The following is a 26,840-nucleotide window of genomic DNA, read 5'->3' as shown; positions in this document are numbered from 1 at the left end:
CAGAGAGCAAGAGACCTCGGGAGTACATGAAGCCGACTGCTAACTTCAGGCTCTGTTTACCACACAAAGTCTGTCTACGTTAGTTAACGATGAGTACATCAGAGTCCTTGGATCGTATGGAGCTCTGCGAAAGCCTCTTGACATGGGTGAGTGATCAAATGTGAAGTTTTTGGGCGTTTTTCCACTGACAGACAGTCCTCCGGCGCCGGCGATGCTAGCTAGTATAGAATGCTAATACTAGCTTGGTGAGCTAGCTGGGGTAACGGCAGCGGGCTCGGGGATAATGACATGGATCACGTTGGTTACGTATGCAGGCCAGCTGTTTGCTGCTTTAGCTGCTGATGTGTGTCTCACTAGCCGCAAGCAAATCGTCTACCAAGTCAAGATTTAAATTGTGGTTGAATTCGCTCTGATATTTAGCTAGCTTTACTTTCCTATTGCTCTGTCGTTTATTGTAAAGGGATCAAACGACAGAGACGTCGGCCTTGTTGTGGTTCAACGCTTTTAAAGCTTTTTCCTCTGGACTGTGGATATAACATTACAGCTCTGAATCCCTGTCATTGTTGTCCAACGTGTCACAATGTCTTCTTTCCCTTATCGGTCATCCCTGATCAAAATGACACATAAAGGGTAGATTTATCACGTTAACGTTACTCTAAATCTTTTTAGTTGAATCCTGAAAGCAGACATCTAAGCCCCCAGACTGTAGCATCACATGCTAACGACTGGAGCATGTTTACATTGTTGAAATACAGCAATGTGTCCAGAGCTGAAACGACATGCAGCATTTTTAGGCTAGCAGCTACACAGTTATAATGAACACATGTCTGCGGTATGTTGTTTTTTGATGCATTGAAGTTAAAGCAGAAATGGTTGATGTCTGAGAAAAACGCTGATGTGAATATGATATCCAAGCAGGTAGAAATAAACTGTTCCTGTCACAGATCTTAATCATGTAATTAATTAATAATTAAGGTAACTGAATGCATGATGTTTCAGCTTGAATCACAAAGCATTATCCATAATTATGAATGGATACAGGGGGTATGGAAACTGTACCCACTTCCATGTTTTCACAATAAAGTACTGGCATAAATGTCAGTAGTATATACATAAAGCAAGCCGGTGGTGCTGGTAATAGTAGAGTATAGGGCAAGCAAGCTACCCTGTTTCTCCCTAGTCATGTGCTTCCTACATGTCATGTAATCAAATGAATGTGAGCATTCCCTTCAAGAAGTATTTCAAGCTATTACTAAGCAACTCAACTATTTGCGTTATTCATCAATTCAAGCATGGCTGTTAAATGTGAATATTTGAGAATACATTTAATGCTTACTTGTGCAAGATACACCTCTAACTATGATTACAGAAACCTTTTGTAAAGTCAGTCTTTAGTCAGAATTTGAACGTGTACTTTTTAAATTCAGTTCATGCACACTTTTAGCTGCAATCTATTTTACATCTATGAGTGCTTCACTGTTGCCTCCTCCTTTTGTTGTCATAGTTTGGCTTATCTATAGCCTTTCGTCATGTTCCAAGTAACCATGTAGCTGGCAAACATTCCTCACATACCTGTTAACTGTGAAGTCACAACACAGAGTGGGGCTGATGATTACTGAAACATGTGAGACTGAACTTCTTACGAAATAGCAGCGAAGATGTCTCGGCGTCTACTGATGGCCTGATGATTTTTATAATTTAGGGGACACTGAGAAAGTTGGTTGCTCATTAGTTGCATTATATTGACTAATTAATAAATTAAAAGTCAAGGCAGCATACCTGTAATGCATGAAGTATCCATTGTACTAGCGTGGAAAATACAGTCAGATGCCAGCCAAATACCAGTAAATCTTTGCGAGTTAATCAGCTTTTAGCCATTTATTTAACCTTATTTTGCCTGTTATATAAGCAAGTTTGTCTAATAAGATAATGAGATGCAAGTGATAAAACGATATGTCATGACAGTGTAGTCACAGGACATTTTTTTACCCACTTAAACATCTTGTGTATAGTGTATTACACGTTTATTGTTTTCAGTTGAACAGAGCTCTTGCCAGGGCCTGTACTGCATACGCTATCATGCATTTACATTTAAACATACACATACTGACATTCATACCATATTTAATACGTAAATATTAATAATTTCCGACAAGCTCTATAATATGTAGTGAAGGACTGTTCAAAAAACACAACAAAGAAACTCTATATAAAAAAACGATGAAATAACCAGTTGCATTTGTTGCATTGTGTCTTGGTTATTTTTGTTGCATGCATTTTTGCAGCTTCACTGTTACTGTCAAAGTTGTACAAGGTTGGCATCTGTAGCACTGGTATGCTGTTCTTCCTTTTGGGGAAAACTGGCATTCCAAACGAAAGAGGCGACTGTTATTATGTAAAATGCATCCTAATGTTGACATGTGGCTGCCTGTTATGGTAACATTTAAGAGGACACGTATCATCTCACATTTCTCATTTTCATATTGTGTTGATGTGAAGGCTTTTTCATCCCATTCTTTAGTCCTAGTCATGTGACACGTGCTTTTCCACAGCTCGCCTGCATCCTTTCCCAACTGTTTTCACAAACTTGTAGGTGTGGATTTTCCTATTTTGACCTCAGCCCACCCATGTTTTCTTGGTGTACTTTAGCCAGTATTTTCAGGAGTATTGTTGTTGGCTGTTGGCAAAAACACATACTACTTAACACATACATACATAATAGATCAGGTTAATTTTTGTTGCACATTGTGTCTTGCCACACAAATGTTGCCATTGCATTGTGCATGTGAATAATACCCATGTCCCACTGAAATTAGCGCGTTAACGCAGGTTTTTTAGACCCGCTTATAGATGCTGGTTGTCTCTTTTCCCGTTGCCAGTGCAGTATCCTCCTTTCTGTCTCTTTTCTGCTGCTTCACCGTCTGACGTCACAAACGCGCTGGAAACAGGGTTAGTAAACAGTGAAGATGTTATGGTGGTTAGGTCATTATTGTATCTATTACTCATTCAGCCTGTTTATCAAACTCGGCGGCAACAAATTTGGAATGATTTTTGAGCGCTGCTCAGACGGAGACGGGCAGAATTTGTAGTTGAGATGATGAGAAGTCTCAGAAGTAACCGACAGAGCATAGCATCGCGCCGGAAAGGGAGCGGAGATTCGCGCGTCGACACAGGTTTTGTGTTCCCATCAATGCAGATCGGAGTGGAGGCGATAATTACCTGGGTCGACTGCAGAGTCATTTGACCCAGGTCTGAATGCCGATTGTAACCTTTCCCACTAAGCAAAATAGCCGGCTGTTATCGGGTTTTTTGACCAGTGGGAAAGTGGCTTTAGAAAACTAAGAGTATTGTGTGAAATGCACCTTTTTGTTAAGCATTTTCTGTCTCTGGGGAGCATTGTACCAACCTTTTAGGTCTCATACAATGTCGTACATTTTCAGTGCAGTTATTATGGTGGACAATTGCCAATGTAATCGAGGCAGTCTCTTTCAAACGTCAGGTCAGCTACGTTGACCTCTCTCATCTGCCCTGTTAGCAGATTGCTGATTGGTGATCGCAGTGGAACTTAAGAAAATATGTTTAACTACAATCTCCAAATTCCTCAGTTCCCATGATAGCTCTTTGTTTTCTGATGAGTTGATTTTCAATCATCACATCGCGGCTCACACACAGATTGGGCTCTAACAGAGCCTGAGATAATATGCAGATAAAAAGCACATCACCGGTTACCGCTGAACTTTCAATGAACTAATAAAATAAGCCTGATATCTTTGAGCAGCACAACATGGTATCTATTAAAGCTATTATGATCAATAACAAAGGGACAAACAAAATATTACACCAATAGAGGCACAAGTGGTTGTTACCCTTCTCATTATTTGGCCAACGCTTCAAGGTTCAGTGATTTAATATAATCATAATAAGCTGATTTGGCCGGTGATTCTGGTGACGTAGGGGACATGGCTTAGCCCGCAGCTTTCTGCAAAGAGTTCAGATGAAATCGGCAACGTGTGGATAGCTTGTTGATTGTTGATTGTTTTACAGTTTGTGCTGCAGCTCAGTGACCTTCAGCTCAGGTCAGGAACAACGGCTTAGAGGTTTAGCACAAGGAGTAAACTTTGCCCCGTTTCCAAATCGAGACATTATTTTTAGCACAGCTTGATTCAGCTTGCATAAGGCAAATGGACAAATCTTTCAGTAATTCTTCATAAAGTCTGACAAAACAATACATTTCTTTGCAATGTACGTAGATGAATATCCCCAAAATATTTTTAGTTAGACGTTATGGCAGTGTGAAAATGAGCTGTTCCAATTGGTTTGATCGGTATTGCAGATTTAATCACCAAAATAAGTGGCTTTATACCTAATGATCATTTAGGCAACAAATGAGCCACATATAATTAACCCCTTAACGCCATTTGATGTGCCATCAGTCACTAATTTGCAGCTGAAAAAAAGGAGTTTCGTTCACTGTTAGCTGGTGCCTGTACAATGTCCTACACAGCATAAAGAGACTCGCCTGCACTGCTCCGCTGTGGCTTTTCAGGTGACATCACATGGCCATACGTTCTGTTAAAAGGCATTGTATTCCTGTGGCATGTATACTGCAGCTCTGTAGACCTTACATGCAACCCTATGAAGCATGTGTAGCTCATGTTAGAAGCTGTTAGCCCACTGGTTGGGAACAATCGTTAGAGGCCTGAAAAAAGGGGCTCAAATGCTCCTTGCCTCACAGATTTTGATGTGTTAGTTCCCCCAAGGTGCCTGATCTAGTAAGTCTGTCACTGCCTTTGTTTGTTGTCTGTGTGCTTGTGAGGCGGCGAGGCGCTATATTTTCTTCCCTCCCAACCTTTTTCCTGAAAAGGGAAGTGATGCAAACCAAAATGGTGCTTTGGTGAGGAGGGCCGTCACCTAGATTAGAACAATAGGTGTGGTTGAGACATATTATATCTAGACAAAGGAAGTCAGCATGTGAACTACTCTATAAGATAACAGCATCACAGGAAAGAGAATATCTTGATTGCGCTATGTATAAGTCTGTCAGTAGTGTTTAGCTGCACTGGTAGATAATAGTGAATGCTGTGTGGGTAATTGAAGCGGTAAAAAGTTTCCTCTCATTGGAAGTTGCCGTTATGTAATCAGGGCCATTGTTGTGGCTCCTTTACGTGTTGGCTCTGGTCCAGTGTTCAGCGACAAGCTGCATGATGTATACACAGAGGGACTGTCCTATGGGTGCTGGGCTACCTCAAAACACAGAGCTTGTTAGCGGGGAAAGGAACGGTAACAGACATTTTGAAGTCGGGCACAGGAGAGTGTCATCTAATCATGTTTTCAAGACGTTTGGAAGATGTCATACATACAGGTGCCTATCATCATGAAGCGAGCTCAGCATACCCGGGGTATCTTTTTCCTGATCTGGCTTCACTTCACCTGACAAAGGCAATCGCAACTCCACAAGTCAACCCAGGGTTTCTATGAGTGCGTTCACATAAAAGGGGCGTTGTTTGGAGCAAATGACCAATCTAAACACGGGCAAGTCTGCCGTCAGCTGATCGGCATATTATACAAACTCAGAGCAAACTATGATTTTAGCAACATATAAAGAAATTACACATAATCCAGACTAAAATCCACTCAGCTGCAGCTGCCAAATGCAGGAAGGACAAATAGCAAATAAAAGGAAAATTGTGTAAATGTTCAAATTGAATATGCTCCATCATTAGCACACCTTATAGTTATAGTTATAGTTATAATATAATATTATAAATCAAGAGACCTGATTGGTGTTTAGTTCAGGTTGATCTCTTATCGCCAATATAACCTGCTCCGGAGCAGGTTAGATGTTAAGCATAAGTTACCATGGTGATCTACCCAAGTAAGAAGGGAACTACTGCTTCGTAGTACACCCCCCAGGTATCCGACAACAATGTAGAAGGCTTACAAGTAAAAGTTTAGAAGTTGATTTAAACTTTATATTGGCATTTTTTATGCTGTATTTGTGTCACATAAGGTCTGAACATGCCCCGCAGATAATCTCACAACAGAACTTCACGATTAACCTCAATTGGGCTGTTGAATCTAAATAAATCAGCAAACATTGTGGAGACATTCGCTGTGTCCCAATCCAGGGCAAGGCCGTATTTGAAGGCCGATCGCGTCACAGAAGCGCTTCGAGGGCTCTCCCAATTCGAAGGCTCCTTCAAATGCGTCCTCCGTTTCCCGGGCCGCGCAGGATCCACTGAATTGAATAGCTAGCGTTACACGTTAAAAACAGGGCCCTTGAAACAAATTATCTTTAAAATAACAGGTTAACGTACTCAATGTTAGTTATGCTAGCTAGTTAGCGCGCCAGGTACCTGTTGCTAGGCAGCAGGAGCGGCGTTTGGTGAGACGCAAGGGTAAGGGCGGGAACAGCTGGTGACGCAAACAGGAAATCCTGCGTAGACCAGACCCGTCTCATTTCAGTTCAGCTTTAATGGTCTACGCAGGCTATGAATGACGCAGCCCCTGGATTGGGACTGTATCATGTGATGATGTGCGGATGTTATTTTCAGTGTCATGTTGCCCTTGTGCCATGTGAAGTGTGTCCTTCACTGTGTACAGTGTCAGGTGTCTTCTTGTTTACTTATCTGTCTCTGCCATTAAATGATAGTGCAGACCTCTGACAAAGTTTTCTGTGGCTTAATCCTGCCTGTGATCTATGGAGTACCTTCTAAGAAATAAGAAAATAGTTCAGTTAAACACAGCAAATTCACTTTACCTTTTTTACAAGTAAAAAAAAAATGCTCGCTTCATTGTGGCAGCTCAGCAGTCGGAGGCGGTGTTCTTGCATCATGTTTATTTAGAGGAAATCTGCTCTACAGGCAGGAGGGCAATGGATTGAGACCACTCTAAGTAAAGTGCCATTTATTGCCAGCATTTACAGCTGCTTTACACAATAAATGTTTTCCACTTATAAGAACTTTGAATGAGTTTTATGTTGGCTAAAGCTGGAGTCTTTTTCAGCTCAGTTAAGTTCAACCCGGTGACCTCATGTTGATCCAGGATAAACCTCGCATCGGGGATTGAACAAGTGTCCCTTATTGATATGCGGTCACTGAAACTTTTTGCTCTCCCCTCTCTGCAACTAAAGGCCCGAGAGCTGCTGGTTGAGCCACGTAATGAAAAGCGAGACAGACGGAACTATGTGCAGGCAGGGTTTCAACCTCGTCATTTTCTTCCTGTCAGAAATCCAACATTCCTTGCTCTCAACTTCCCGTCTTCCTCGCGCACGTGGACTGCTGGCGTGCAGACTGAAATATATTCACTTCTGCCTGGGCAACAGCCTTTCAGCCTGGAGGAAAAGCGGTACAGAATAATAAGAAGGATAGAAAAAAAGAACAAAGACACGTCAAGTAAGGAGGGAGCTGAAAGAAGTGATAGAGATGATGTAAGAGAAACTGAGCAGGGGTGACTTGCACTGCTGTGAAAAATCTTGCTCCAGCAAGAAGTGTAAGCGTCATACTAATGCAAGAATTCATTAAATTCAACCTAAAAAAGTGTATTACAAATGCATTATCTCTGTTTTTCCCGGTACACACACCATCCAGCTGATCACATGTGCTGAAACCACATTTGAGCTGACAAAGAGGCTGTGCTAGCTCCTCATGAACAGTGTTTGTTGCGTGTTGAGACCAGATTAGATCGTATGCACTCTAACCAGCATAAAATTGCACCCAGCACTCAACGCGTGTGTCTGTTTGTTGTTTAGATCCAGACATTTGGAGTGGAGGCTCCGTGCAAGACAGTAGAAGACCTGACGGGCGGTATCGTCATGGCCCAAGCTCTGCAGAAGATGTAAGTTTTCCCCCTTGAGGTTTTTTAGCAATAATTGTTCGTTTGACACCGTTTAAATCCTTATTATTCTGTCTCTCTGAATTTTCTAGAGATATAGTGTATTTCAACGATGCTTGGATAAGTAGAATCAAGCCAGAGGTTGGGGACAACTGGAGGTTAAAGGTAAATACCTGTTATTCTTTGCATGTTTTTACTGATAACTGCAAGTTTTCATAGATTATCATCTTAATCTAGAAATTTTTATTATATGTTGACACTGTTTTTTAAAGTCACCTGTAGTTCTAATTTGTGCTTGTATTGCTTGTGTAAGTCATGTTAGGATTTTTTAATATTCTCTCTTGTTACAGGTCAGCAATCTAAAGAAAGTCCTGAAAGGCATCCTTGACTATAATCAGGAGGTAAGAATACTTCATGTGTTCATAAGACACGATCACTACCCACACCACAGATAAGAAAAGCGGAATGGGCGCTAGTTTGGCTCAGTGGTTAAATCGGCAACCATACACAGAGGCTATAGTCCTCGATGCGGTGGCCCGGGGTTCAACCCCCGCCTTCCCGCCCTCGGCCCCTTGCCGCGTGTCGTCCCCACTCTCTCTTCCCCCATTTCTGCCACTATCCACTGTCCTCTCTCTGAAATAAAGGCATAAAAAGCCAAAAATATAATCTGGAAAAAAAAAAAAAAAGCGCAGTACAGAGAAATATCTACGACACCACCATGATAGTCTAGCTTCCTTATGATAAAAAGTTGTGATTACTTTTAATGACATTAACCGCCTGTTGTCCGCATCTAGATCCTTGGACAGCACATCAACGACTTCACATTACCAGATGTGAACCTTATCGGTGAACACTCTGACGCAGCAGAACTCGGGAGGATGCTCCAACTTCTCCTTGGCTGTGCTGTCAACTGTGAACAGAAACAAGGTGTGCATCCCATAATTATTGTGTTTTTGTAAACGTGTGTGATGTGTATTTGTTTTTTTTATTGGAAAATGATGTTATGTGATGTCACATTGCATTAACAGCTAAATCAAAGCTCAAACTTATCCCCTTATATTGTTTGTTTCCTTGTGATCTCTAGAGTACATCCAGACCATAATGATGATGGAGGAGTCAGTGCAGCATGTCGTCATGACAGCCATCCAAGAGGTGAACTGTTCTCTCTCAAATTAATTGCAGAAAGGAACTGATTAGAAAGAAATGTAATTGGAATTGACTTGGGATGGTTAATATGTTGAATGTAGTTATCCTGTTGGAGTGGGCGGGTTCAGCATTGATTGTCATTATTACTGAACCAGGGTGTAACAAGTGTTTTTGTGTGTGTTTCCGCAGCTGATGAGTAAAGAAACTCCAGTGACGGGAGGAAATGACTCGTATGTGGATCTAGACAGACAGGTATGGAGACGTTATACTACAACCTCACTACCATACATCCATTATTGCGGGGAGGCCGGAGCTTATCCCAGCTGTCATTGGGCGAGAGGCAGGGGACACCCTGGACAGACCAGTTATTCACAGGGAACCTCACAAGGCCCCTTTGCAAAAATCTAGCTTCTGCCTCGCCCTGTGCTACTGTGGCATCATTACTGTGTTAGAACTGCCTTAGAAACATTTATTAGGGGGCGTCGGTTTGGCTCGGTAGGTAGGGGGCTGCAGGGGCTGCAGTCCTTGACGCACTGATCGCAGGTTCAACTCCCGGGCTGTTGATCATTTAGTGCATGTCATCCCCACTCTCTCCTTCCCACATTTCCTGCCTCTCTTCAGCTGTCCTATAAATAAAAGCAAAAGCCCAAAAAAAACATTTTTTGGTAGTATAGGCTTTGAGATCTAAATGAATGACTCTTAAAGAATCAATTCTCCCCTGTAAAAAGCCACTGTCAGTCAAAGCTGGTGTTCTCTCTAATCAATAGAGGCAATAATATTTGAAATTGGCGCCACAGCTGTGAAGAAAGTTGTATAAACAACTCGTGGTTTCGGCTGTTATACATTCCTACAACACCCAGCGTGCATTGCGCCCCTCCCTCTGAAAGGAACGGCCCAGCGAGAGACGCTGGAGTGAAATACTACCGTTTCACTGCAGGCAATGACTCAGGGCCGTACAGAATCCGAAATATGATGAGAATATACCGGTGGATCGTCTACAAAATCTTCAGGTCTGCAGTCTACATTTCAAATGTAGATTTTGAACGAGACATGACATCGGAGGCGGGTGTCCTAGATTGAGGAAGTGTAGTTTAGCAAGCTCCCTGGCCTCCGCCATATGACGCGTTTTATGTAGTCTGGCAGAGGTTTTCCAGGGCCCATTGGAGAAGCGGATAGCGTCCTCCAAAGGCACAAAGCGAAACTGCATTTTTTTCCCACCATAATGGCTCCCCATAATAGCATGATAGGACTGAGGTTGAAAATTGGTGAACTGGCCCTTTAAATCCCTTTCGAGGGGCCAGTAAATTGTGTTGAAATCAAATCAAATCTGCTGGACTTTAATTGTTTTTACATTCTCTCCTCAGCTGAAGAAGACGGTAGAGGAGCTGAATGATGCCATGGCTACTAAGGAAGAGATCGCCCAGAGGTGTCGTGAGCTTGACATGCAGGTTCGTTTTATGCAGCAGTGTGGCCTCATGTTTTTTTGACCACTGGTTTTTACACATCATCACACATCACATGTCTGAATGACTTTACCTGAGAGACATAACGGCACCAGCTCGAGTGAGGTTATACTTAAAAAAGTGTCACACGAAACTTTATGTGAACTATTGAATTCAAGTTTCAAAACAGATACTCCAACATGCTGTAGATAAATGAGCACAGAATGTGCACATTACTGTAAGGTTTTCAGTATTGTACCTCAAAGTTATTTACCGTAAAATCCGGAATATAAGTCGCACAGGAAAATAAGACTCTTTCTAGCTTTCTAGGTTTTCTAGCTATATATGAATAAAAACATGTATACAAGATATTACAATTTATTTTCATATGAAACACATTCAAAACACCCACAAATTACAGCCTACCATCTGTTTTCCACATGTCGAGTTTGCAATCCTGCTAGCTACCAGTGAAGGATTTGAGCTCAGCCGTCGGTGACCTTGATTGGCCAAATCCCAATTTCCACACTCACACTTTTAGGCACGTTCCCGGTAAGAGTGTGAGTTCTATGTGTTGTTCCACTGTCAAATCACAGAGTGCGTGAGGGCTCTGATGCAGACTTTTCAACGCCAAATCACGGACTTTCTGTGAGTCCGCATATCTGCAGACCTTTGTTTGATAGGTACCCAGATTTCATAGCCCACTTGGTGACATATACAAACAAGATTGTCCATCCCCCAACAAATGTTTGTATATTAAAGTAGTATTCAATAAAGTTTGAACAAAAAAAAAAAGGCGGATTACAGCGCCCACGTTTTAGATGCAAAAAAAAGTATTAAAAGTGCTTCTTATACACCGAATTTTACGGTAAGTTAAATATAGAACAGAGTCATAAATACTCCTCTTCCACCCCATTGAAAGCTTTCTTTTTTCTGCTATCATTTGTTTACTAGATACCTGGTTGTGTCATACTTAATACTTCTACTGCTGTTTTCCAGTTACACTTTAAAAGCAGCTCCCTTTTTGTAATTATCAGACTTTCCCTGTTCTAACTTGATTAATTGTGTTATCGTTTACCTTAACAGCGACAAACTGTTGCAAAAATGCTAACACAATTGCTATATCATTTACTGTAGCATTAGTTAATATTTGACATATTTATATATTCATTTATACATATTTATGGCAGAAAAATGGAGCTGCGGTTTAAAGGGTTACCTGCTCTCCTGTTGGTTGTCTCTTTATTTCCTGACCTTTTCAATACTGTGGTCCTTGCTTTAAAGGCCCTCCATGTCCAAGAGGAGCGTGATAGACTGAGGTTAGAGTTAAATGAGCTAGAAGAGAGGGTAAATCCACACTTTCTTTTCTTCCTGTTGTTTTCCATTAATGGTGTGTGGTTTGTCTAATAGTCCTGGATTTTTTTTGCTTGCACCAGCATCCCCTTTGGATTCCAGATTTCCCCCCCTCTCCTAATTATGTGTGCATGTGTGTGTGTGTACACGTTTGTGCACAAGTGTCTGTGCACTCGTGTACATGTGGCCCTCTTGGTGCACACCAGCCACAGCTACAGTTAAGTGTGGGTGTGTCAGTTGTCACCCCTGCACTTATTACCCTCTGCCTTTTTACCTTGGTGTGTCTCATGCTCTCCCACAGCAACAGTAGACAGTCGGGGGGAAAAACTTTTGGGCCAAGGAAGGCATCAATTCTCAGAACACCTATTGAATATATGTCAAATATTTACACTTTAAACATTTTGTTACTATTTAGATTTTTTTTTTTCAAAAACACATCTGCTGAAACATTTCACATACTATAACTAAATACATGCAGGCACAATCTCTGATCCCATCGGCTACAGTCTGACAACGATACAGCCTCTGGGGACACCGGTGAACATGCTAGGCTTGTAGCCAGCGGTTAGCGATAAATGACTTCCAGTCAAGACTTGGTGTTCTGCATGCTGCATTGTTTACAGAAACAGAACCCATTTTTCTAGTAAAAAGTAACAACAACTTTTTAAATGCACGTTTGTTGAACGGAGGTCGGATCGATCATTTCATATGATTTCGAGGAAGTTGGGAAATCTAAATGCTGAACGGCTTTTCTGACACCGCGTCAGGGGAATTTGTCTTAAGTTGAATTTTAGCTGTCCTAGATGCATGCAGACGTCTGCTTATAAAGATTAAAAAGATGCTAGTGAGCTGGGAGCCGGGATGTCATCACATCGCATTACGTTCCGCCTGCTTTTGCTCTCCACACAGACTGTGTTTCCTGCATACGCCGCAGCCTGCTGATACGTGATTGGTCAATATTACTCTGACAACAAACGTACTACAAACAGAAACCAGAAGACTTGCCATTCCTAAAAATCCACGTCCCTGCCTACTGTAAATATGTAAATAGAGATTAGTGTAGGCATAAAGTATGTTTTTATGAAAGCCTCATTTGGCTCTTAGAAGTGATGCAGCTGAGTCTCACTCACACTTTCCTTCCTTTGAGCTGTGCTGATCACATCTTTTATGTCAAAAGGCTTAAGGCAGCGAGAGAAACTTCATGCTGGTGCAAGTTGTCCGATAACGCTTCTATGTGACACTGTTACAGACATTTTTCACATACAGTGAAGGGAATAAATATTTGATCCCTTGCTGATTTTTTAAGTTTGCCCACTGACAAAGAAATGAACAGTCTCTAATTTTAAGGCCACTCCATGACCCTTCTTGAGCCACTCCTTTGTTGCCTTGGCCGTATGTTTTGGGCCATTGTCGTGCTGGAGGACCCATCCACGACCCATTCTGATAGCCTGGCTGAGGGAAGGAGGTTGTCGCCCAAGATTTCACGGTACATGGCCCCCGTCCATCTTCCCCTCGATGCGGTGAAGTTGTCCTGTCCACTTAGCAGAGAAACAGCCCCAGAGCATAAAGTTTCCACCTCCATGCTTAACAGAGGGGATGGTGTTCTTGGGGTCATAGTCAGCATTTCTCTTCCTCCAAACACGGCGAGTCGAGTTGATGCCAAAGAGCTCGATTTTGGTCTCATCTGACCACATCACGTTCTCCCAAGCCTTCTCTGAATCATTCAGGTGTATAGGCAAACTTCAGACAGGTCCGTACATGTGCCTTCTTTAGCAGGGGGACCTTGCGAGCGCTGTAGGATTTCAATCCATTAAGGCGAAGTGTGTTACTAATGGTCTTCTTGGTGACTGTGGTCCCAACTGCCTTGAGATCATTAACTAGCTCCTCCCGTGTAGTTCTGGGCTGATCCCTCACCTTTCTCGTGATCACCGATACCCCACGAGGCATGATCTTGCATGGAGCCCAAGACCGAGGGAGATTGATGGTTAGCCCATCCCAGCCTTGTGCAGGTCTACAATCTTGTCCCTGACGTCCTTAGACAGCTCTTTGGTCTTGCCCATGGTGGAGAGGTTAGAATCTGATTAATTGATTGTTTCTGTGAACAGGTTTCTTTTATACAGGTAACGAGTTGAGATTAGGAGTGCTTTCTTAAAGCGAGAGGACAGGTCTGTGTGCCTCAGGAGCACATAACCGGTCTGTGGGAGCCAGAATTCTTGCTGGTTGCTAGGGGATCAAATACTTATTTCCCTCAATCAAATGCAAATCACTTTATAACTTTTATATAATGTGATTTTCTCACTGTTAAAACAAACCTACCATTAAAATTAGAGACTGTTCATTTCTCTGTCATTTCTTTGGGCAAACTTACTAAATCATCAAGGGATCAAATCATTATTTCCCTCACTGTAGGAGTGCTTCACAAGATTTTAAAAAAGCAACATAGCCAGTAAGATTTAAAAGCTCATAATATACACAAAATAAATCACACACAAAATACTCCTCGGGTGAAATAACATTTCAGTTTCAAAGAGTGGAGTCGTAGGTGTTGACACCTTCATATGTCAGGAATGAGACATTTTGGAAAGAAGCCAGCTTATTAATATCATACGCACATTCTGAAGTGTAAGAGGTGCACCAGACTTAGACTATGGTCCAATTTTCAAAACAAAAAGCTTCTGCTTTGCTCTGTGTGGAGTTTGATACCCTGTCAATCACATTGAGAAGGCAACATCAAACCAGCCCTCATTGCTGTGCTGGAATCTATTTGGTGTGCCTTGTTGGAGTGTGTTTGGTGTGTGCTTGCTTTATTACCAGAATGGATGCAGTGATTTTAAATAACGTATTCATTTATTGCTTCACGTGTGTGTATGTTGTTTCTAATTATGTCCCTTCTCTGCCTCTCTTCTCTCTATCTTAACACTCTTTCCGTCTATCCCTCTGTTCACCTCTCATTCTCCTTTCATATCTTTCTGTTCTTATTTTGCCTTTCTTCCCTCTCCTCATTTGACTCCATGTATCTCTGCATTGAACCATTTCTACTCCTTTTTCTTTTTGCATCCCCACTCTTTGCCTTCCTTTTTTCGCCGTCTTCTCTCCCACAGGTGGCAGCCCTTCAGGAGGAGAAGAGCAGTTTGCTAGCAGAGAACCAGGTCCTGATGGAGAGACTTAACCAGTCTGACTCTATAGAGGATATTAACAGCCCTGCTGGCCGCAGACACCTCCAGCTGCAGACACAACTGGAGCAACTACAGGAGGAGACTTTCAGGTGAGGAAGAAATGTAGTCACATGAAAAAGGGAGAGCTGCGTTGAATGATGCTGATATCAGATATTTTTAGCTTTGAAAGATAAATACTGCTTATTCATTTTAGGTTGGAGGCAGCAAAGGACGACTACAGGATCCGTTGTGAAGAGCTTGAAAAAGAGCTCTTGGATGTAAAGTCACAGAATGAAGAGCTCACGTCCCTCGCTGATGAAGCCCAGTCTCTCAAAGATGAGATGGATGTCCTCAGGTAAGACAGGGATGCTAAATCTTTACTTTCAACACACTGAGATAATGCTGAAGAGCGAAAACTCTAAAGAGCAGCTCCAGTCATGTTTTAAAATGCTCTGCTTGTATAATATAGGGACACCATGTTATCTGTATCTGCACTAGGGCTGCAACAACTAATCGATTTATTCGATTAAAATCGATGATTAAAATAGTTGGCAACGAATTTCATAATCGATTAGTTGGGTCTTTGTTATGATGCACGACATGCGCTGTGAAAACGTCACTAGGGGCAGCCAGCCAATGCCGTGGCTTGTGTAGCTCACGTGATGAATTACAGGAAGTTACGTCTCCTCCTCAGGTTGTTGTGCAGTGCTGATGATGTGTTCGCCTCCGGTATATTAGTGTCCGTTTACACAGACAATGATTGTTCATTTAAAAATAAACGTAAAGGACTGAAACATCGTCTATTTTCTCTCCTCTTTGTTTTGTGATAGGCCCATAGGCGAGCGGAGGACCGTGGTAGTAAAGGTGTTGATAAGCTAATGCCACTGGTAAAGCTAATTTAATGCTAACTCTTGATTAAGCTAATACGATAATATTTTCCACCGATAAAAACAGTTAATTATGCCTAAATGCTCGATGATTCCCTAAAAAAGCTTGACGTAATGCTATGTTATTAACTCGGTCACAGAAAGTCACAAAAACTCGAGCCAATGAATAGAACATCTTTCACTGCTCTTAACTAGCTAACAGTTAGCTCACATCTCTTCATTTTACCGGACTTAACAACATCAAACACGCCGAAAAAAACGATAAAAAGAGTCCGCCGGTAATCACAGATGTCTCCGTAGTAGGTGCAGTAAACAAGTCTGGGCATGTCTTCCTCTGCCGTGTTTTGGGGGGATGCTGCATTCAGGTGCGCTCAGAAACGTGAGTGATCAGACACGTGACCTTTTGTACAACGCCTCTTACATCAAGCGCGAAGAAGGGTGCAAGATGTCTGCGGTATGGCAGTTTTTGTCGGCAAAAAAGGGTTGGAAAACATTAGCATATCAGATATCGGCAAAAAATCCAATATCGTGCATCCCTAATCTGCATAGTCCCCACCCACTCTGCAAATTTCCAACTAGCCACTCCTTGCAAAAACAAAACATGTCCTATCGTTTAGAGGCAACTATTTGAAACGTAGCTAGCTTGAAATGTAGTAATTAGTAGTAGTAACGTTAATATTTGCAGTCAGTAGTGAGTTTGCAAAAATCACGATGACGGTTACAGCTGGCTCGCGCATCGCCGAAGTGGTTGCCATAGGTTGCATATAATGATACGCATAGCGTCACCCAGTCCATTAACGGGATTGGCTCCTTAGGTTTGTGAAGTCTCAAACCTGCCAATCTGAAAACGTGTTGTTCAGCCTGTCCTTGGTACACTGCAGTTTAAAAGCAGACAGGCCCAGCCATGGAGATGACTGCTCCCACACCATCCTTTCCTTTCTGAATGTAATAGTTCCTGTTGTTTTCCACCAGGCATTCATCTGACAAAGTATCAAAGCTGGAAGGCACAGTGGAACACTACAAGAAGAAACTTGAAGACATGGGCCTTCTCAGGAGACAGGTACTCGTCACACACAGAGTACATTGCAGGGTTTGGTGGTTCATAAGAACACAACACAACTGATGCTTACATCTCTGTCTCTTTTCTCCAGAATAAGCTGTTGGAGGAGAAGAACACAATGTTCATGCAGACTAACGTCAGTCTGGAAGAGGAGCTACGGAAGGCGAATGCTACCAAGGGCCAGCTGGAGACATACAAAAGACAGGTAACCAACCGGCAGCCATGTTGACTTTCTAGTGCTTTAATCTTTATTGACATTGCCCCTGGCTATACCAGGTACCCAAACTTGTAACTCTGGTAAAGTACTCACACCCACACATATGTAATGTCCTCCTATTAACTGCTCTTTTCTGTCCACAGGTGGTTGAGCTTCAGAACCGACTGTCAGAAGAGTCTAAAAAGGCAGACAAGATGGAGTTTGAATACAAACGCGTCAAAGAGAAAGTGGACTCTCTACAAAAAGAAAAAGATGTACGCACAGCACCATTTACTAATATCATAACAGAACTACTTTAACTCTGCAGAAAGATAAATATACATTTGTTATGGACATAACCAAACATCTTGTCAGACCTCTCCTGTATTAACTCCTTCTTGCTTTTTTCTCTACTTGTGTAGCGCATGCGAACAGAGAGAGACTCTCTAAAGGAGACTATTGAGGAGTTGCATTGTGTGCAAGCCCAGGAGGGACAGCTTACATCAGGTAAAACTCACGACTGTTAAGGGTGGGTAATAGGACTGCACGATATATCGTTTAATAGTCGCAATTGTGATGTGCGCATGTGCAATATTCACATTACAGGACGTGCGATAGTGAAGCAAATTAAGTGTATACGTCAATCTGCTACTTTATTGTTGCTGGGTCTTGGTGCTGGTTAACGCTAGGGTTACATAAATGGACCGTGAACCACCTGAACTACTTTTTCATGCAGGTGTCACAATCTGAACCAAATGTGGTAAAAGTAGGAGAGGAGTTTTGTTTTGTTAGAATCAAATACACTTAAAAGTCACAAATAATAAAAAAGTATGATTGTTAAAGAGGGAGTATTATGCTGTTTCACATATTAAGACATATATATAATGTTACAATGTTGGATGTCCGGACTAAACATGGGTGAAGTTTCAAATCTGTAGTGGAAGTATGTTGGAGTAATCCCCGGGCTTCTCAGCTCACTCTGCAGGCTGCTGTGAACGCCAGGTTTCACACAGTTTTTTCTACACACTGCACTTTGTGACGTCACAAAGTGCAGGCTGCAGAGAGCTGGCCAATCAGAAGAAAGTGGGGTTTCTTAAAGGGACAGAGCTGACTCATATCAGGCAGAGGCTGTATCAGGACCAGTGTGAGAAAACGTTTCTTAAACTGTAAATTATGCTAAGCTACTCAACAGGTATCACAGAGTGAAAGATGAAGCTTGAAATTAGCATAATGGCCCCCCTTTAAAAACATGAAAAAACACTGCATTTATCTGGTATAATTTCCTGTATTTTTTAAAATCACAATAAATATTGCATAAATATCGCAGAACAAAAAGATATCGCAATGAATGTTTTTTTTTCCAATACCGTGCAGCCTTTCTGGGTAATGTAGTCTACTTGCTTAAGCTTTAATTATCGCATTTACCCTGTGTTAACGGTGTTTTTGGTGTGTTCAGGTTTGTTCCCGTTGGCCAGCAATGACGGCACTGATTCGCTGGCTGCTGAGATCACCACCCCAGAGATTCGGTATGACATGTGAACCTTACATTTCGTTGTTTTGTATAAAAACAGAGAAGGGTTTAGAGTTTTTTGATGGCGTACAAATTGCAGATCGCGTCGTGTTTAAATGCAGTAGGTTAGTTAGGAAAATTGATGTACAAAAAGGATGATTTAAGTCACCTATTTAAGGAAAGTCATTTATATTTTCACAAAAGTTGAAAAGACTGGTGTTGCAACTTGCATGCTAAAAACATATCAGCCAAGATACAGCTGAGGATTAGTTGTTTTTACAGAGACAGAGCAGCCAGCTGGTTCCCCTACTGAGGTTACTGATCTTGCGTGTGTGTGTTTGTGTGTGCACTGCTGTTCGGTTTATAGCCAGATAGTGTTACTAGCCTGTTCCGCTTCCTCTCTCTACTGTTTTAAGGCAGACGAGTTTGGCCTGTCTGTTGTGACTTATGTAATAGTTGTGTGTGAGTTACATCAGCCTAACTGCTGCTTTCCAAGAGGGCTGGGTTTTCTGCTGGCAGCCTGCTGAGCCTGGATGTTTACTGAACCAAGAAAAATGTGGATTTACCTTGAAAATCCTAATCCACTGAAAGCTACTACAGAGACAAAAAACAGGAATTGAGTTAACTCGGTGCAAGCTGTTGTTTTTTATAAGACTTGATAGGTAGAGTATGGAAAAGTGATGTTATTTCCTGCAAGCTTGTAAGATGAGAGAAGAGAACATGTGTGATGTATACACAATTGATAAAGCGATGTCTGTGTGATTCTTCTCAGCATCAAACTGTGAGTGTGAAAACTGTCCTTTCAGCCAGATTGATCTCACTGTGTTTATAAGCATCTGGGATTGATTTGTCAGTCCTCTCTCTAAAGTATAAAACCGACACATCAGCAGCTGGAAATGTAGTTTTCCTCTCGCCCTTTGACAGATTAGCAGAATCAGGCCTCCACCAGAACAAATCTGCTCATGCTTATGTAATAATTTACCCAATAAGCTATACTACAAGCTTTCTCTCAAGTCTTCCCCTGCTGTCCCTGGCATAGCCTTCTCCAGCCAGCAGCTGTGAGCTCGTCTGGAAACGTTTAGCCACTTCTCCGCTTGGAAAGGAGTCAGCAACCACACCCTTAAAAAAAAAAAACGGACCCAGGAGACAGACTGTGCACAACACGATCTAACAAAAAAACTTACATTACTATTGATCATACAACCCCACTTCAAAAAACCTGTACTATCTCTTTAACTGAAAGTCGGGCATAATCTGATTCTGCTACAATTTATCCAATTTAGTGTTGAGATAACACTACTCAGTAAAAGACATGTAATAATATATTCTCACTGTGGAGGCCTCTTTGTATCTTAAACCATGATGATATGATAGACTACATGTAGAGTGACATATTAAGGTAAATACTCTGTGGGGTTATTAAGCATGGCTGTTTAACGTCTAATATTGGTTCTTTCTTCTGTTTGAACTGAACACTCGCCTCTGTCTGTTTGTTCAGGGAGCATTTGATTCGTCTTCAGCATGAGAACAAGATGCTGAAGCTGGCCCAGGAGGGATCAGACAATGAGAAGATAGCACTGTTGCAGAGTCTCCTGGAGGACGCCAACAGAAGGAAAAATGAACTGGAGACAGAGAACAGGTCAGAACATGCAGCCCTGCAAATACATGTTGTTACATTTGCCTAAAAACTCACTTTATTATTTGAGCTTTATTTCACAAAGCAGTGAGAATATTTAACCACAATCTTGATGACGTTCTCGCCAGAAGCGTGCCTCATTGCTCTGTTAAAGCTATCGTGTCAGACTGATCGTTGCTGTTCATCTAGGTTAATAAATCAGCGCCTGATGGAGGAGCAGAGTCAGGTGGAGGAGCTACAGAAGAGTCTTCAAGAACAGGGCTCTAAAGCAGATGATGTAAGTAACAAATTGTGAGCAGAACTGTGACACCTGCCTCGAACAAAGAAAGTGAAATACCCATCATACCACACCCAGCAAATAATTAGTTGCAAACGATCACGTTTATGTGTGTGTGCCATAGACTGTATAAAAAGTTGGACGACATGACAGCTCCCTAAAAGTGAAGCCAAAACATTTTGAGCGCCCCCTGCTGACTGGCTGCAGTATAGGTCATAAAGCCCGCCTCCTCCATGTTAACAGATGGGACATGAGTCAAACTATAAAATCAAAATACACGCCAAATACATGTTTCTCAAACATGGTTACTGTCATTATAGTTAGTTCTTATCATGCTGATTTACGTCCAAGTTTATTTTTAAATAGGTACTTGATGCTGTAAAAATTATGATTGACAGCTCTGTTGACAAATTCGGCTCCTGCAGGCGATCTGTTCCGGATAAGCAGAGTGCAAGTGCAAGTGCAAGATGGCAGCACTCACCTCGTGGGGTATTTTGGCTAAGTACAATAGGAGTAGAGGGAGACGCATCGTCCTTCTTTGTATACAGTCATTGGTGTGTACACACGTGGCCCGGGGCATAAAAATGAGTTGAAATCACTCCTGAGACTTTTGTTGTGACTATCTTCATAGACTAGAGAGCATTGACATCATCAGTGACTAAATTAAAAGGCAGAACAGACCACCATAAAATCAGCAAAATAATTAGACTGTACTCCTTTTAATATATTAACTATTTTTTTCAATGTATGCCTTTCTTCTCAACCGTGTCTCCTTGAAAACAGGGATAATAGGGGACAATTAGTATTTAGTAAGAGGTGGTTTGGAGTTTTTCTAACATAGTTTTATGTGTGATTTTAACTGCATCATTTTTTCTCTCATGAGGTTTTAAGTTGTGTTTCTGCCGGCCTGTGTAGATATGGCATCCCACTAACATTATCAGGCTTAATTTAACTAGCTAGTCTTTTAGCTCAAAATGAACAGAACACAAAAGCACAAACAGACACAAAACTCTTTTTTACACTTATTGAGGAGTTGCTCAAGAAGACAATTTGTTAAAGGAGAAGTTTGGTATTTTTAAACCTGGGCCCTATTTTATTTATTTATTTATTTTTTACAAATTTGGGTGTTGAAATGACTCGTAGGAACAAAAACTTTTGGAATCGGTCCTGGAGATAGCCTCCGCCATAGCCGCGATACAGCCGCAATGGCTGCAACATAATCCCCTGGGGCAATCGCGCCCTATCAAAGTACGTCCACTAACAGTGCTTGTTTTTGCCACTGACAGGCTCTGATTGCTAAAAATATTGAACTTCTCCTTTAAAGGTCAATTGTGAGAACAGTTTCAGTCATGGAGTTTAGAAGCTGGTGTGTCAGGTGTCCCATGTAAAGATGGGATAGACTCTGATTCTTGCAAATAAGTAAAATGCGTTTTCTTCTTTAATTACTCTCCCACTGTCAGACTATAGTAAGTATATGTTTCTGTTTCCTGACAAATTTCCTTTAGTTAGACTTTCTAAATGTAGGATGTTTACTTCCTCTTCTTCCTTTTACAAGTGTGTAACAGCTCAGAATGTAATAAGTTTGCACAATGTAAAAAGAGTGCATAATCTGGTGCTTATTCTGTGTAGGGCATATATTATACTGTGTAATACAACTTGGCCAGAATAACCTCAATAATCAGTTGATTTAAACCTTATACCAAACATTTAACTGCTGTTATGCGTTTATTACACTGAGCTGCTGCACACAAGTTACTCTGTTCTCTTAGCTAGTTGTTGGAGTTCTGCAGATCTTCTTCCCCATTTAGAAATAGAGAAGCATCCTCTTCATGTAGGTTTCTTTCTCCCGTAGGAATCAGACTTTCCTTGTCCCTTGATGCTGTTTGATTTTTAAGACAAGATTTCTGCTTTCACATATTTTTGCTGGACACCTCAGAGAACACATAAAATGTGGTACTGCCTAGAGGCACAGAATGAAACACTCGAAAGAGAATTAAAATACTCGTTTGCCTGTTATTGTTTTGTGATTATCAAACAGAGAAACAAGTAACTTTAAAGCACTTCGTTACCATCATGATATCCTTTTCTAAACACTATTTGTTCTACACTGCCCTCTGCTGGATGATAAGGGGAATGTGCACAGCTTGTTATATGGTAGCCCCTTTATTTAAAACCCTTTTTACTTACAACAGATCCTTTTAAACAGCCAGGCAGTAAAAATCCTTTCTGTGTATTTTTGTGACGTATAAAAAATTAAGAACTAGCAGGGCACATAAATGTGTCTAAAGGAACAAAGATGAAGAAAACGTGTATCTCTACAAATTCTGTAATGTCTCCACTGTAGTATTTGTAGGTTGTAATATGATGTTATAAAATGTTATTAAACATACCCTTTCTCTTTTTTCAGTCTTCCATCCTGAAGAAGAAGTATGAGGAGCACATGTAAGTAACCACCTTTACAGACCTCAGAAACATGCTGTTGTGTTAGAATAACATAAAACGTGGTCTGAAATGTTCTCTTCATGCAGTCCTGGAATAGTAATTTGACGCTGTTGCTTTGTTCTCTTCATCAGGGAGAAACTACGAGAGTTGAACAATGAGTTACTGAAGAAAAACTCCTTCATCGATGAAATGGAGCCTAAATATAACGCCAGCTGTGAGTTTGGATCCGGTTGAATTCTGAATATGTGAAGTGCGATTGAGAGCCTGTCGATCTTGTGATGTTGTAGTATTGTAGTACATCATAACAAGACTTACAGCATTTTACTCATTGCATTCCTAAAGCAATGGAAAACTTAACTTTTAAAAAGTTCAATGTTTGTGGTTTTCAGCCCAACGAGTGGAGGAGCTGGAAGACGCATTGAAGAAGAAGGATGACGACATGAAACAGATGGAGGAGCGATATAAGAAATACCTGGAAAAAGCCAAAAGTGTGAGTATTTTTTTACTACAACAGGTTAACTACCTGTTTAGTGTACTATAAGCAGTGATGCTTTCTGTCGTGCTTGAGCTTAAGGACCTCCCATCGTACCGGGGCGACGGGGAGGATGAAAAAGAATTTTGGGGACGAGAGTTGAATGAAAAAAAAAAAGTGGCATTGTTCATTAAACTCAAAACTATCAAAACTACAAATTATAAATAAACCAATAGAATCACTTTAAGAGAAATAATGTTTTGTTAGATAATAAATTAATTAACAAAAAACACTTTTAAAGATATAATCGTGAAGTTCTCAGTTTTGTTGTATTTAGCAGCACCATATGTCGATAAATTGACCTTTCGCTAAGTCCCTCCTTTGAACGGCCACTGTCCAATCCTACATTAGCAACCGTAACTAGGCGCGGGAGGCCTGTCAAGCTTTCAAAACAAGGAGAGATGCCGTAACGGTGTGCACATGAAATCTGCAAGTCCGACAGCAGATGTCCTCAAAGTTTAGAGGAGGGTGTCATATCTGTCACTTTACCGAAGCCAAAAACTTAAGAAGAGGGATGTCGGGCATGGATTAAAAATTGTGGAAGAGCTCACTCGCAGCTTAGATCAACAAACTCCTTTGTTTGTTACATGGCAAGATGCCAACTAACTTGGCTAGGTTAGCATGTTAGCAAGCAAAGACGGTTGAATATTAAATATAAGTTCATCCAGATCCAGTGTGTGGATGAAGCCCACGATATGCAACAATATCCTGATGCGCTTTAAACTAAATGAAAAAGTGGGATAATTTAGTTTAGCTAGAAATGGGCTAAAACATATTACATAATGAAAGTTATAGGGAGTCATAACTAAACATTAGCTTAAAATAAAACAATATATTGACTTACCCCGCTGTGCTAGAACATTGTTCCTGTATGTGATTGTCCTTAACATGAATCGTCAGGACGTGGGGTGCCTAACGCTTGCTTTGAGACCGATTTTTATGTCCTCTTCATTCTCAACACTCTGCTGACAAATGATATTCTGGATGTAGCTTTCAAATGCATATTGTCGTCCTTTCTGTCAACTTCTCTCTGATATTTGGGAGCAATTTTTCCAGGAATTTGCCATTATTTCCCTTCACATTTCTCACTCTTATAGTAGAATAACGCCATGCTATTTACATGCGAAAGCTTGACAGGCGTAGCAACAGTAACCAAGGGGGACGGGACTTACCAAAAGGTCAATTGCGGGCGCATACGTTAGGCTCCCTTTGTTACAGTTGTGACTCTTGATTTTCCTCACTGATGGTCGCTTTCCTGACTGTTTGCCTTCATCTGAGCGTCGATTTAGTTTCTTTTTCTTTGGATTCTCACTTATTTTTGAAGTTGTATCTGTAGTCATCGACCTTTTCTTTGTTTGTTCAGCCATAGTAGATTACTGTTTATTTTCTGTAAATCTATGTGTGTATATATGTGTGTAGGCGCTGTAGAACAACTTTTTATTTTCAGATTGCCTCGAATGCCTCCATTGCAGTGATTGATCATTTGATCATTTAATCATTTGTAAGAATTGTATATCACTTTGAATGAAACACAAATATTGTAAATTCCGGACGGTCCAAATTGTTTTCGGGGTGGCTTAAGTTGTACCTCGGGACGTTTCCAGAAGGATAGGGGAAAAAGAACCCTGAAGTGATGTGATTTAATGTGTCTTTCCCAGGTTATCCGGACCCTGGACCCCAAGCAGAACCAGGGTTCAGGCCCCGAGGTCCAGGCCCTGAAGAACCAGCTGCAGGAGAAGGAGAGGATGTTACATTCATTGGAGGTAATCGAGTGTTAGAAGAGTCAGATATAGTGCACACCGTGTCTTGTAGCTCAGTGGGGTTTCCCAGTCACCTTGTAGATCACTGAAGCTTGTTTTTGAGTGTGTAAAAACACAATGGCAATATATGGACGACAATGTATTGTAGCTTAAAAAGAAGTTGCGTTGCTTATTTAGTTTGGCTCTTTGTTTCCTCCAAACAGAAAGAGATGGACAAGACAAAAGGCCAGAGGGATTACGAGGAGAAACTGATTGTGTCGGCCTGGTACAATATGGTAAGAAGGACTTGAAACTCTGATACCAGTTATCACCGGTTTTGACAAGTGTTCTTTCTTAACCGTGACACACACTTATATACAGCTCGAATATAAGGCCATTAAGGTTAGTTATCAGTTAGCATGCAATTAGTTATCCAATGTACCAATGTGAGTACTTATTACACGGTTACACAGTATGAATAAAATTAGGATTCTGATCATTGCATCAATGCATTTTAACCACTAGAGGGCAGCACATGTTTAAGTATATATTTTCTGTAAGCTGAACAAACACTGTTACCTCTGTAGCCGGTGTTGATATTCATGAGTGGATTAATCTGCACTAATATTTGTCTTTCTCATGACTCTTGATCAGTGCACTCACAGTAGCTGGCTCTCCTCCCTATCTCTCCCCAGGGAATGTCTCTGCAGAAGAAGGCGGCTGAAGACAGACTTGCCAACACTGGGTCCGGTCAGTCCTTCCTGGCCCGGCAGAGACAAGCCACCAGCACGCGCCGCTCCTATCCAGGCCACGTCCAGCCAGCTACCGCAAGGTAGATGGCAGCAGGGCAGAAAGATTACTGAGACAAACTACCTTACAAATCCCCTGAACTTACATACGTAGATGTGCCCCTTTTGAGGCACACTATTTCCTTTCATTTCTAATGGACTTTCTTGTTTCCCTGCATTCTGCCTATTGATTTTCTGTTTTTCTTCTTGATCAGATCCATGAGGTAGAGATGCCAGGCAAGGCTGCCCAAATGACACACCACTTTTTTTTTTCCCTGACTAAGCATATTATACGCTGACCTCCTGCGATGCCAGGCTTCTATTCCTTTTCACACCCCAGCATATTTTATAGGGTGTGACTAGTCACTCCAAACCCCCCTCTCATTTTCCATCTCAACCACTGACCTTTACTCCTGTTCTCCGTGACAAACTTTTGCCAAGCAGGTTACCTTGACTCCAATGCAAAGACGAATCGCATCTTCCTGACAAGGTTTTGTCATTTAGTCCGAAATGTTCCGCCTGTCCATGCAGTATTTATGCACATCTCTACCTGTGGTAACATTTTATGACTGGAGTTGTCAGATTTTCTGTCCTTTTGTTAACTGCTTTAACTCTTGTGATGTAGCTCTAAGCAGGTAACAGCAGTTTTCATTTACATGTGTTGGTGTTTGAACTCTATTTGTAAAATTGGGACGATTTGCTAATTCTGCCATGTTGTTAGGTTTTTTGTAATATTGAGTACTGAGGCATAGGAAGATGAATAGTCAGCACCTTTGAATCTTCCATTTTCTTTCTGAATGGTCTGAATGATCGCTATAGGACAACATTATTTGGGGAATAGTAG

The 26,840-nt window shown here is 41.4% G+C and overlaps 1 protein-coding gene across 1 annotated transcript; it reads left to right on the top strand.

The window, feature by feature from the left end:
- Nucleotides 1-26,840, top strand: hook3 (hook microtubule-tethering protein 3). Its single transcript, XM_069673531.1, has 23 exons — nt 1-146; nt 7,751-7,836; nt 7,926-7,998; nt 8,184-8,234; nt 8,628-8,760; nt 8,918-8,985; nt 9,169-9,231; nt 10,344-10,427; nt 14,876-15,039; nt 15,144-15,284; nt 16,789-16,876; nt 16,968-17,081; nt 17,237-17,347; nt 17,495-17,579; nt 18,529-18,598; nt 20,081-20,221; nt 20,408-20,495; nt 22,903-22,937; nt 23,069-23,151; nt 23,327-23,427; nt 25,128-25,232; nt 25,433-25,504; nt 25,904-26,840. The coding sequence occupies exons 1-23, from the start codon at nt 90-92 to the stop codon at nt 26,042-26,044; spliced, it is 2,154 nt and encodes a 717-aa protein (XP_069529632.1). The 5' UTR covers nt 1-89; the 3' UTR covers nt 26,045-26,840.

Source organism: Semicossyphus pulcher, unplaced genomic scaffold (genome assembly GCF_022749685.1).
Source record: "Semicossyphus pulcher isolate SPU_LCO1_2020_fin unplaced genomic scaffold, fSemPul1.0.p SCAF_22, whole genome shotgun sequence".
NCBI lineage: Eukaryota > Metazoa > Chordata > Actinopteri > Labriformes > Labridae > Semicossyphus > Semicossyphus pulcher.
This window is presented reverse-complemented; position numbering and strand designations above follow the sequence as displayed.

Bases quoted from the DNA above. Each gene is read 5' to 3' on its own strand.
- hook3 (XM_069673531.1), top strand. From the start codon at position 90: ATGAGTACATCAGAGTCCTTGGATCGTATGGAGCTCTGCGAAAGCCTC. The intron at 15,285-16,788 runs GTAAGACAGGGA...GTTTTCCACCAG, and splicing joins GATGAGATGGATGTCCTCAG to GCATTCATCTGACAAAGTAT. The intron at 16,877-16,967 runs GTACTCGTCACA...TCTTTTCTCCAG, and splicing joins TGGGCCTTCTCAGGAGACAG to AATAAGCTGTTGGAGGAGAA.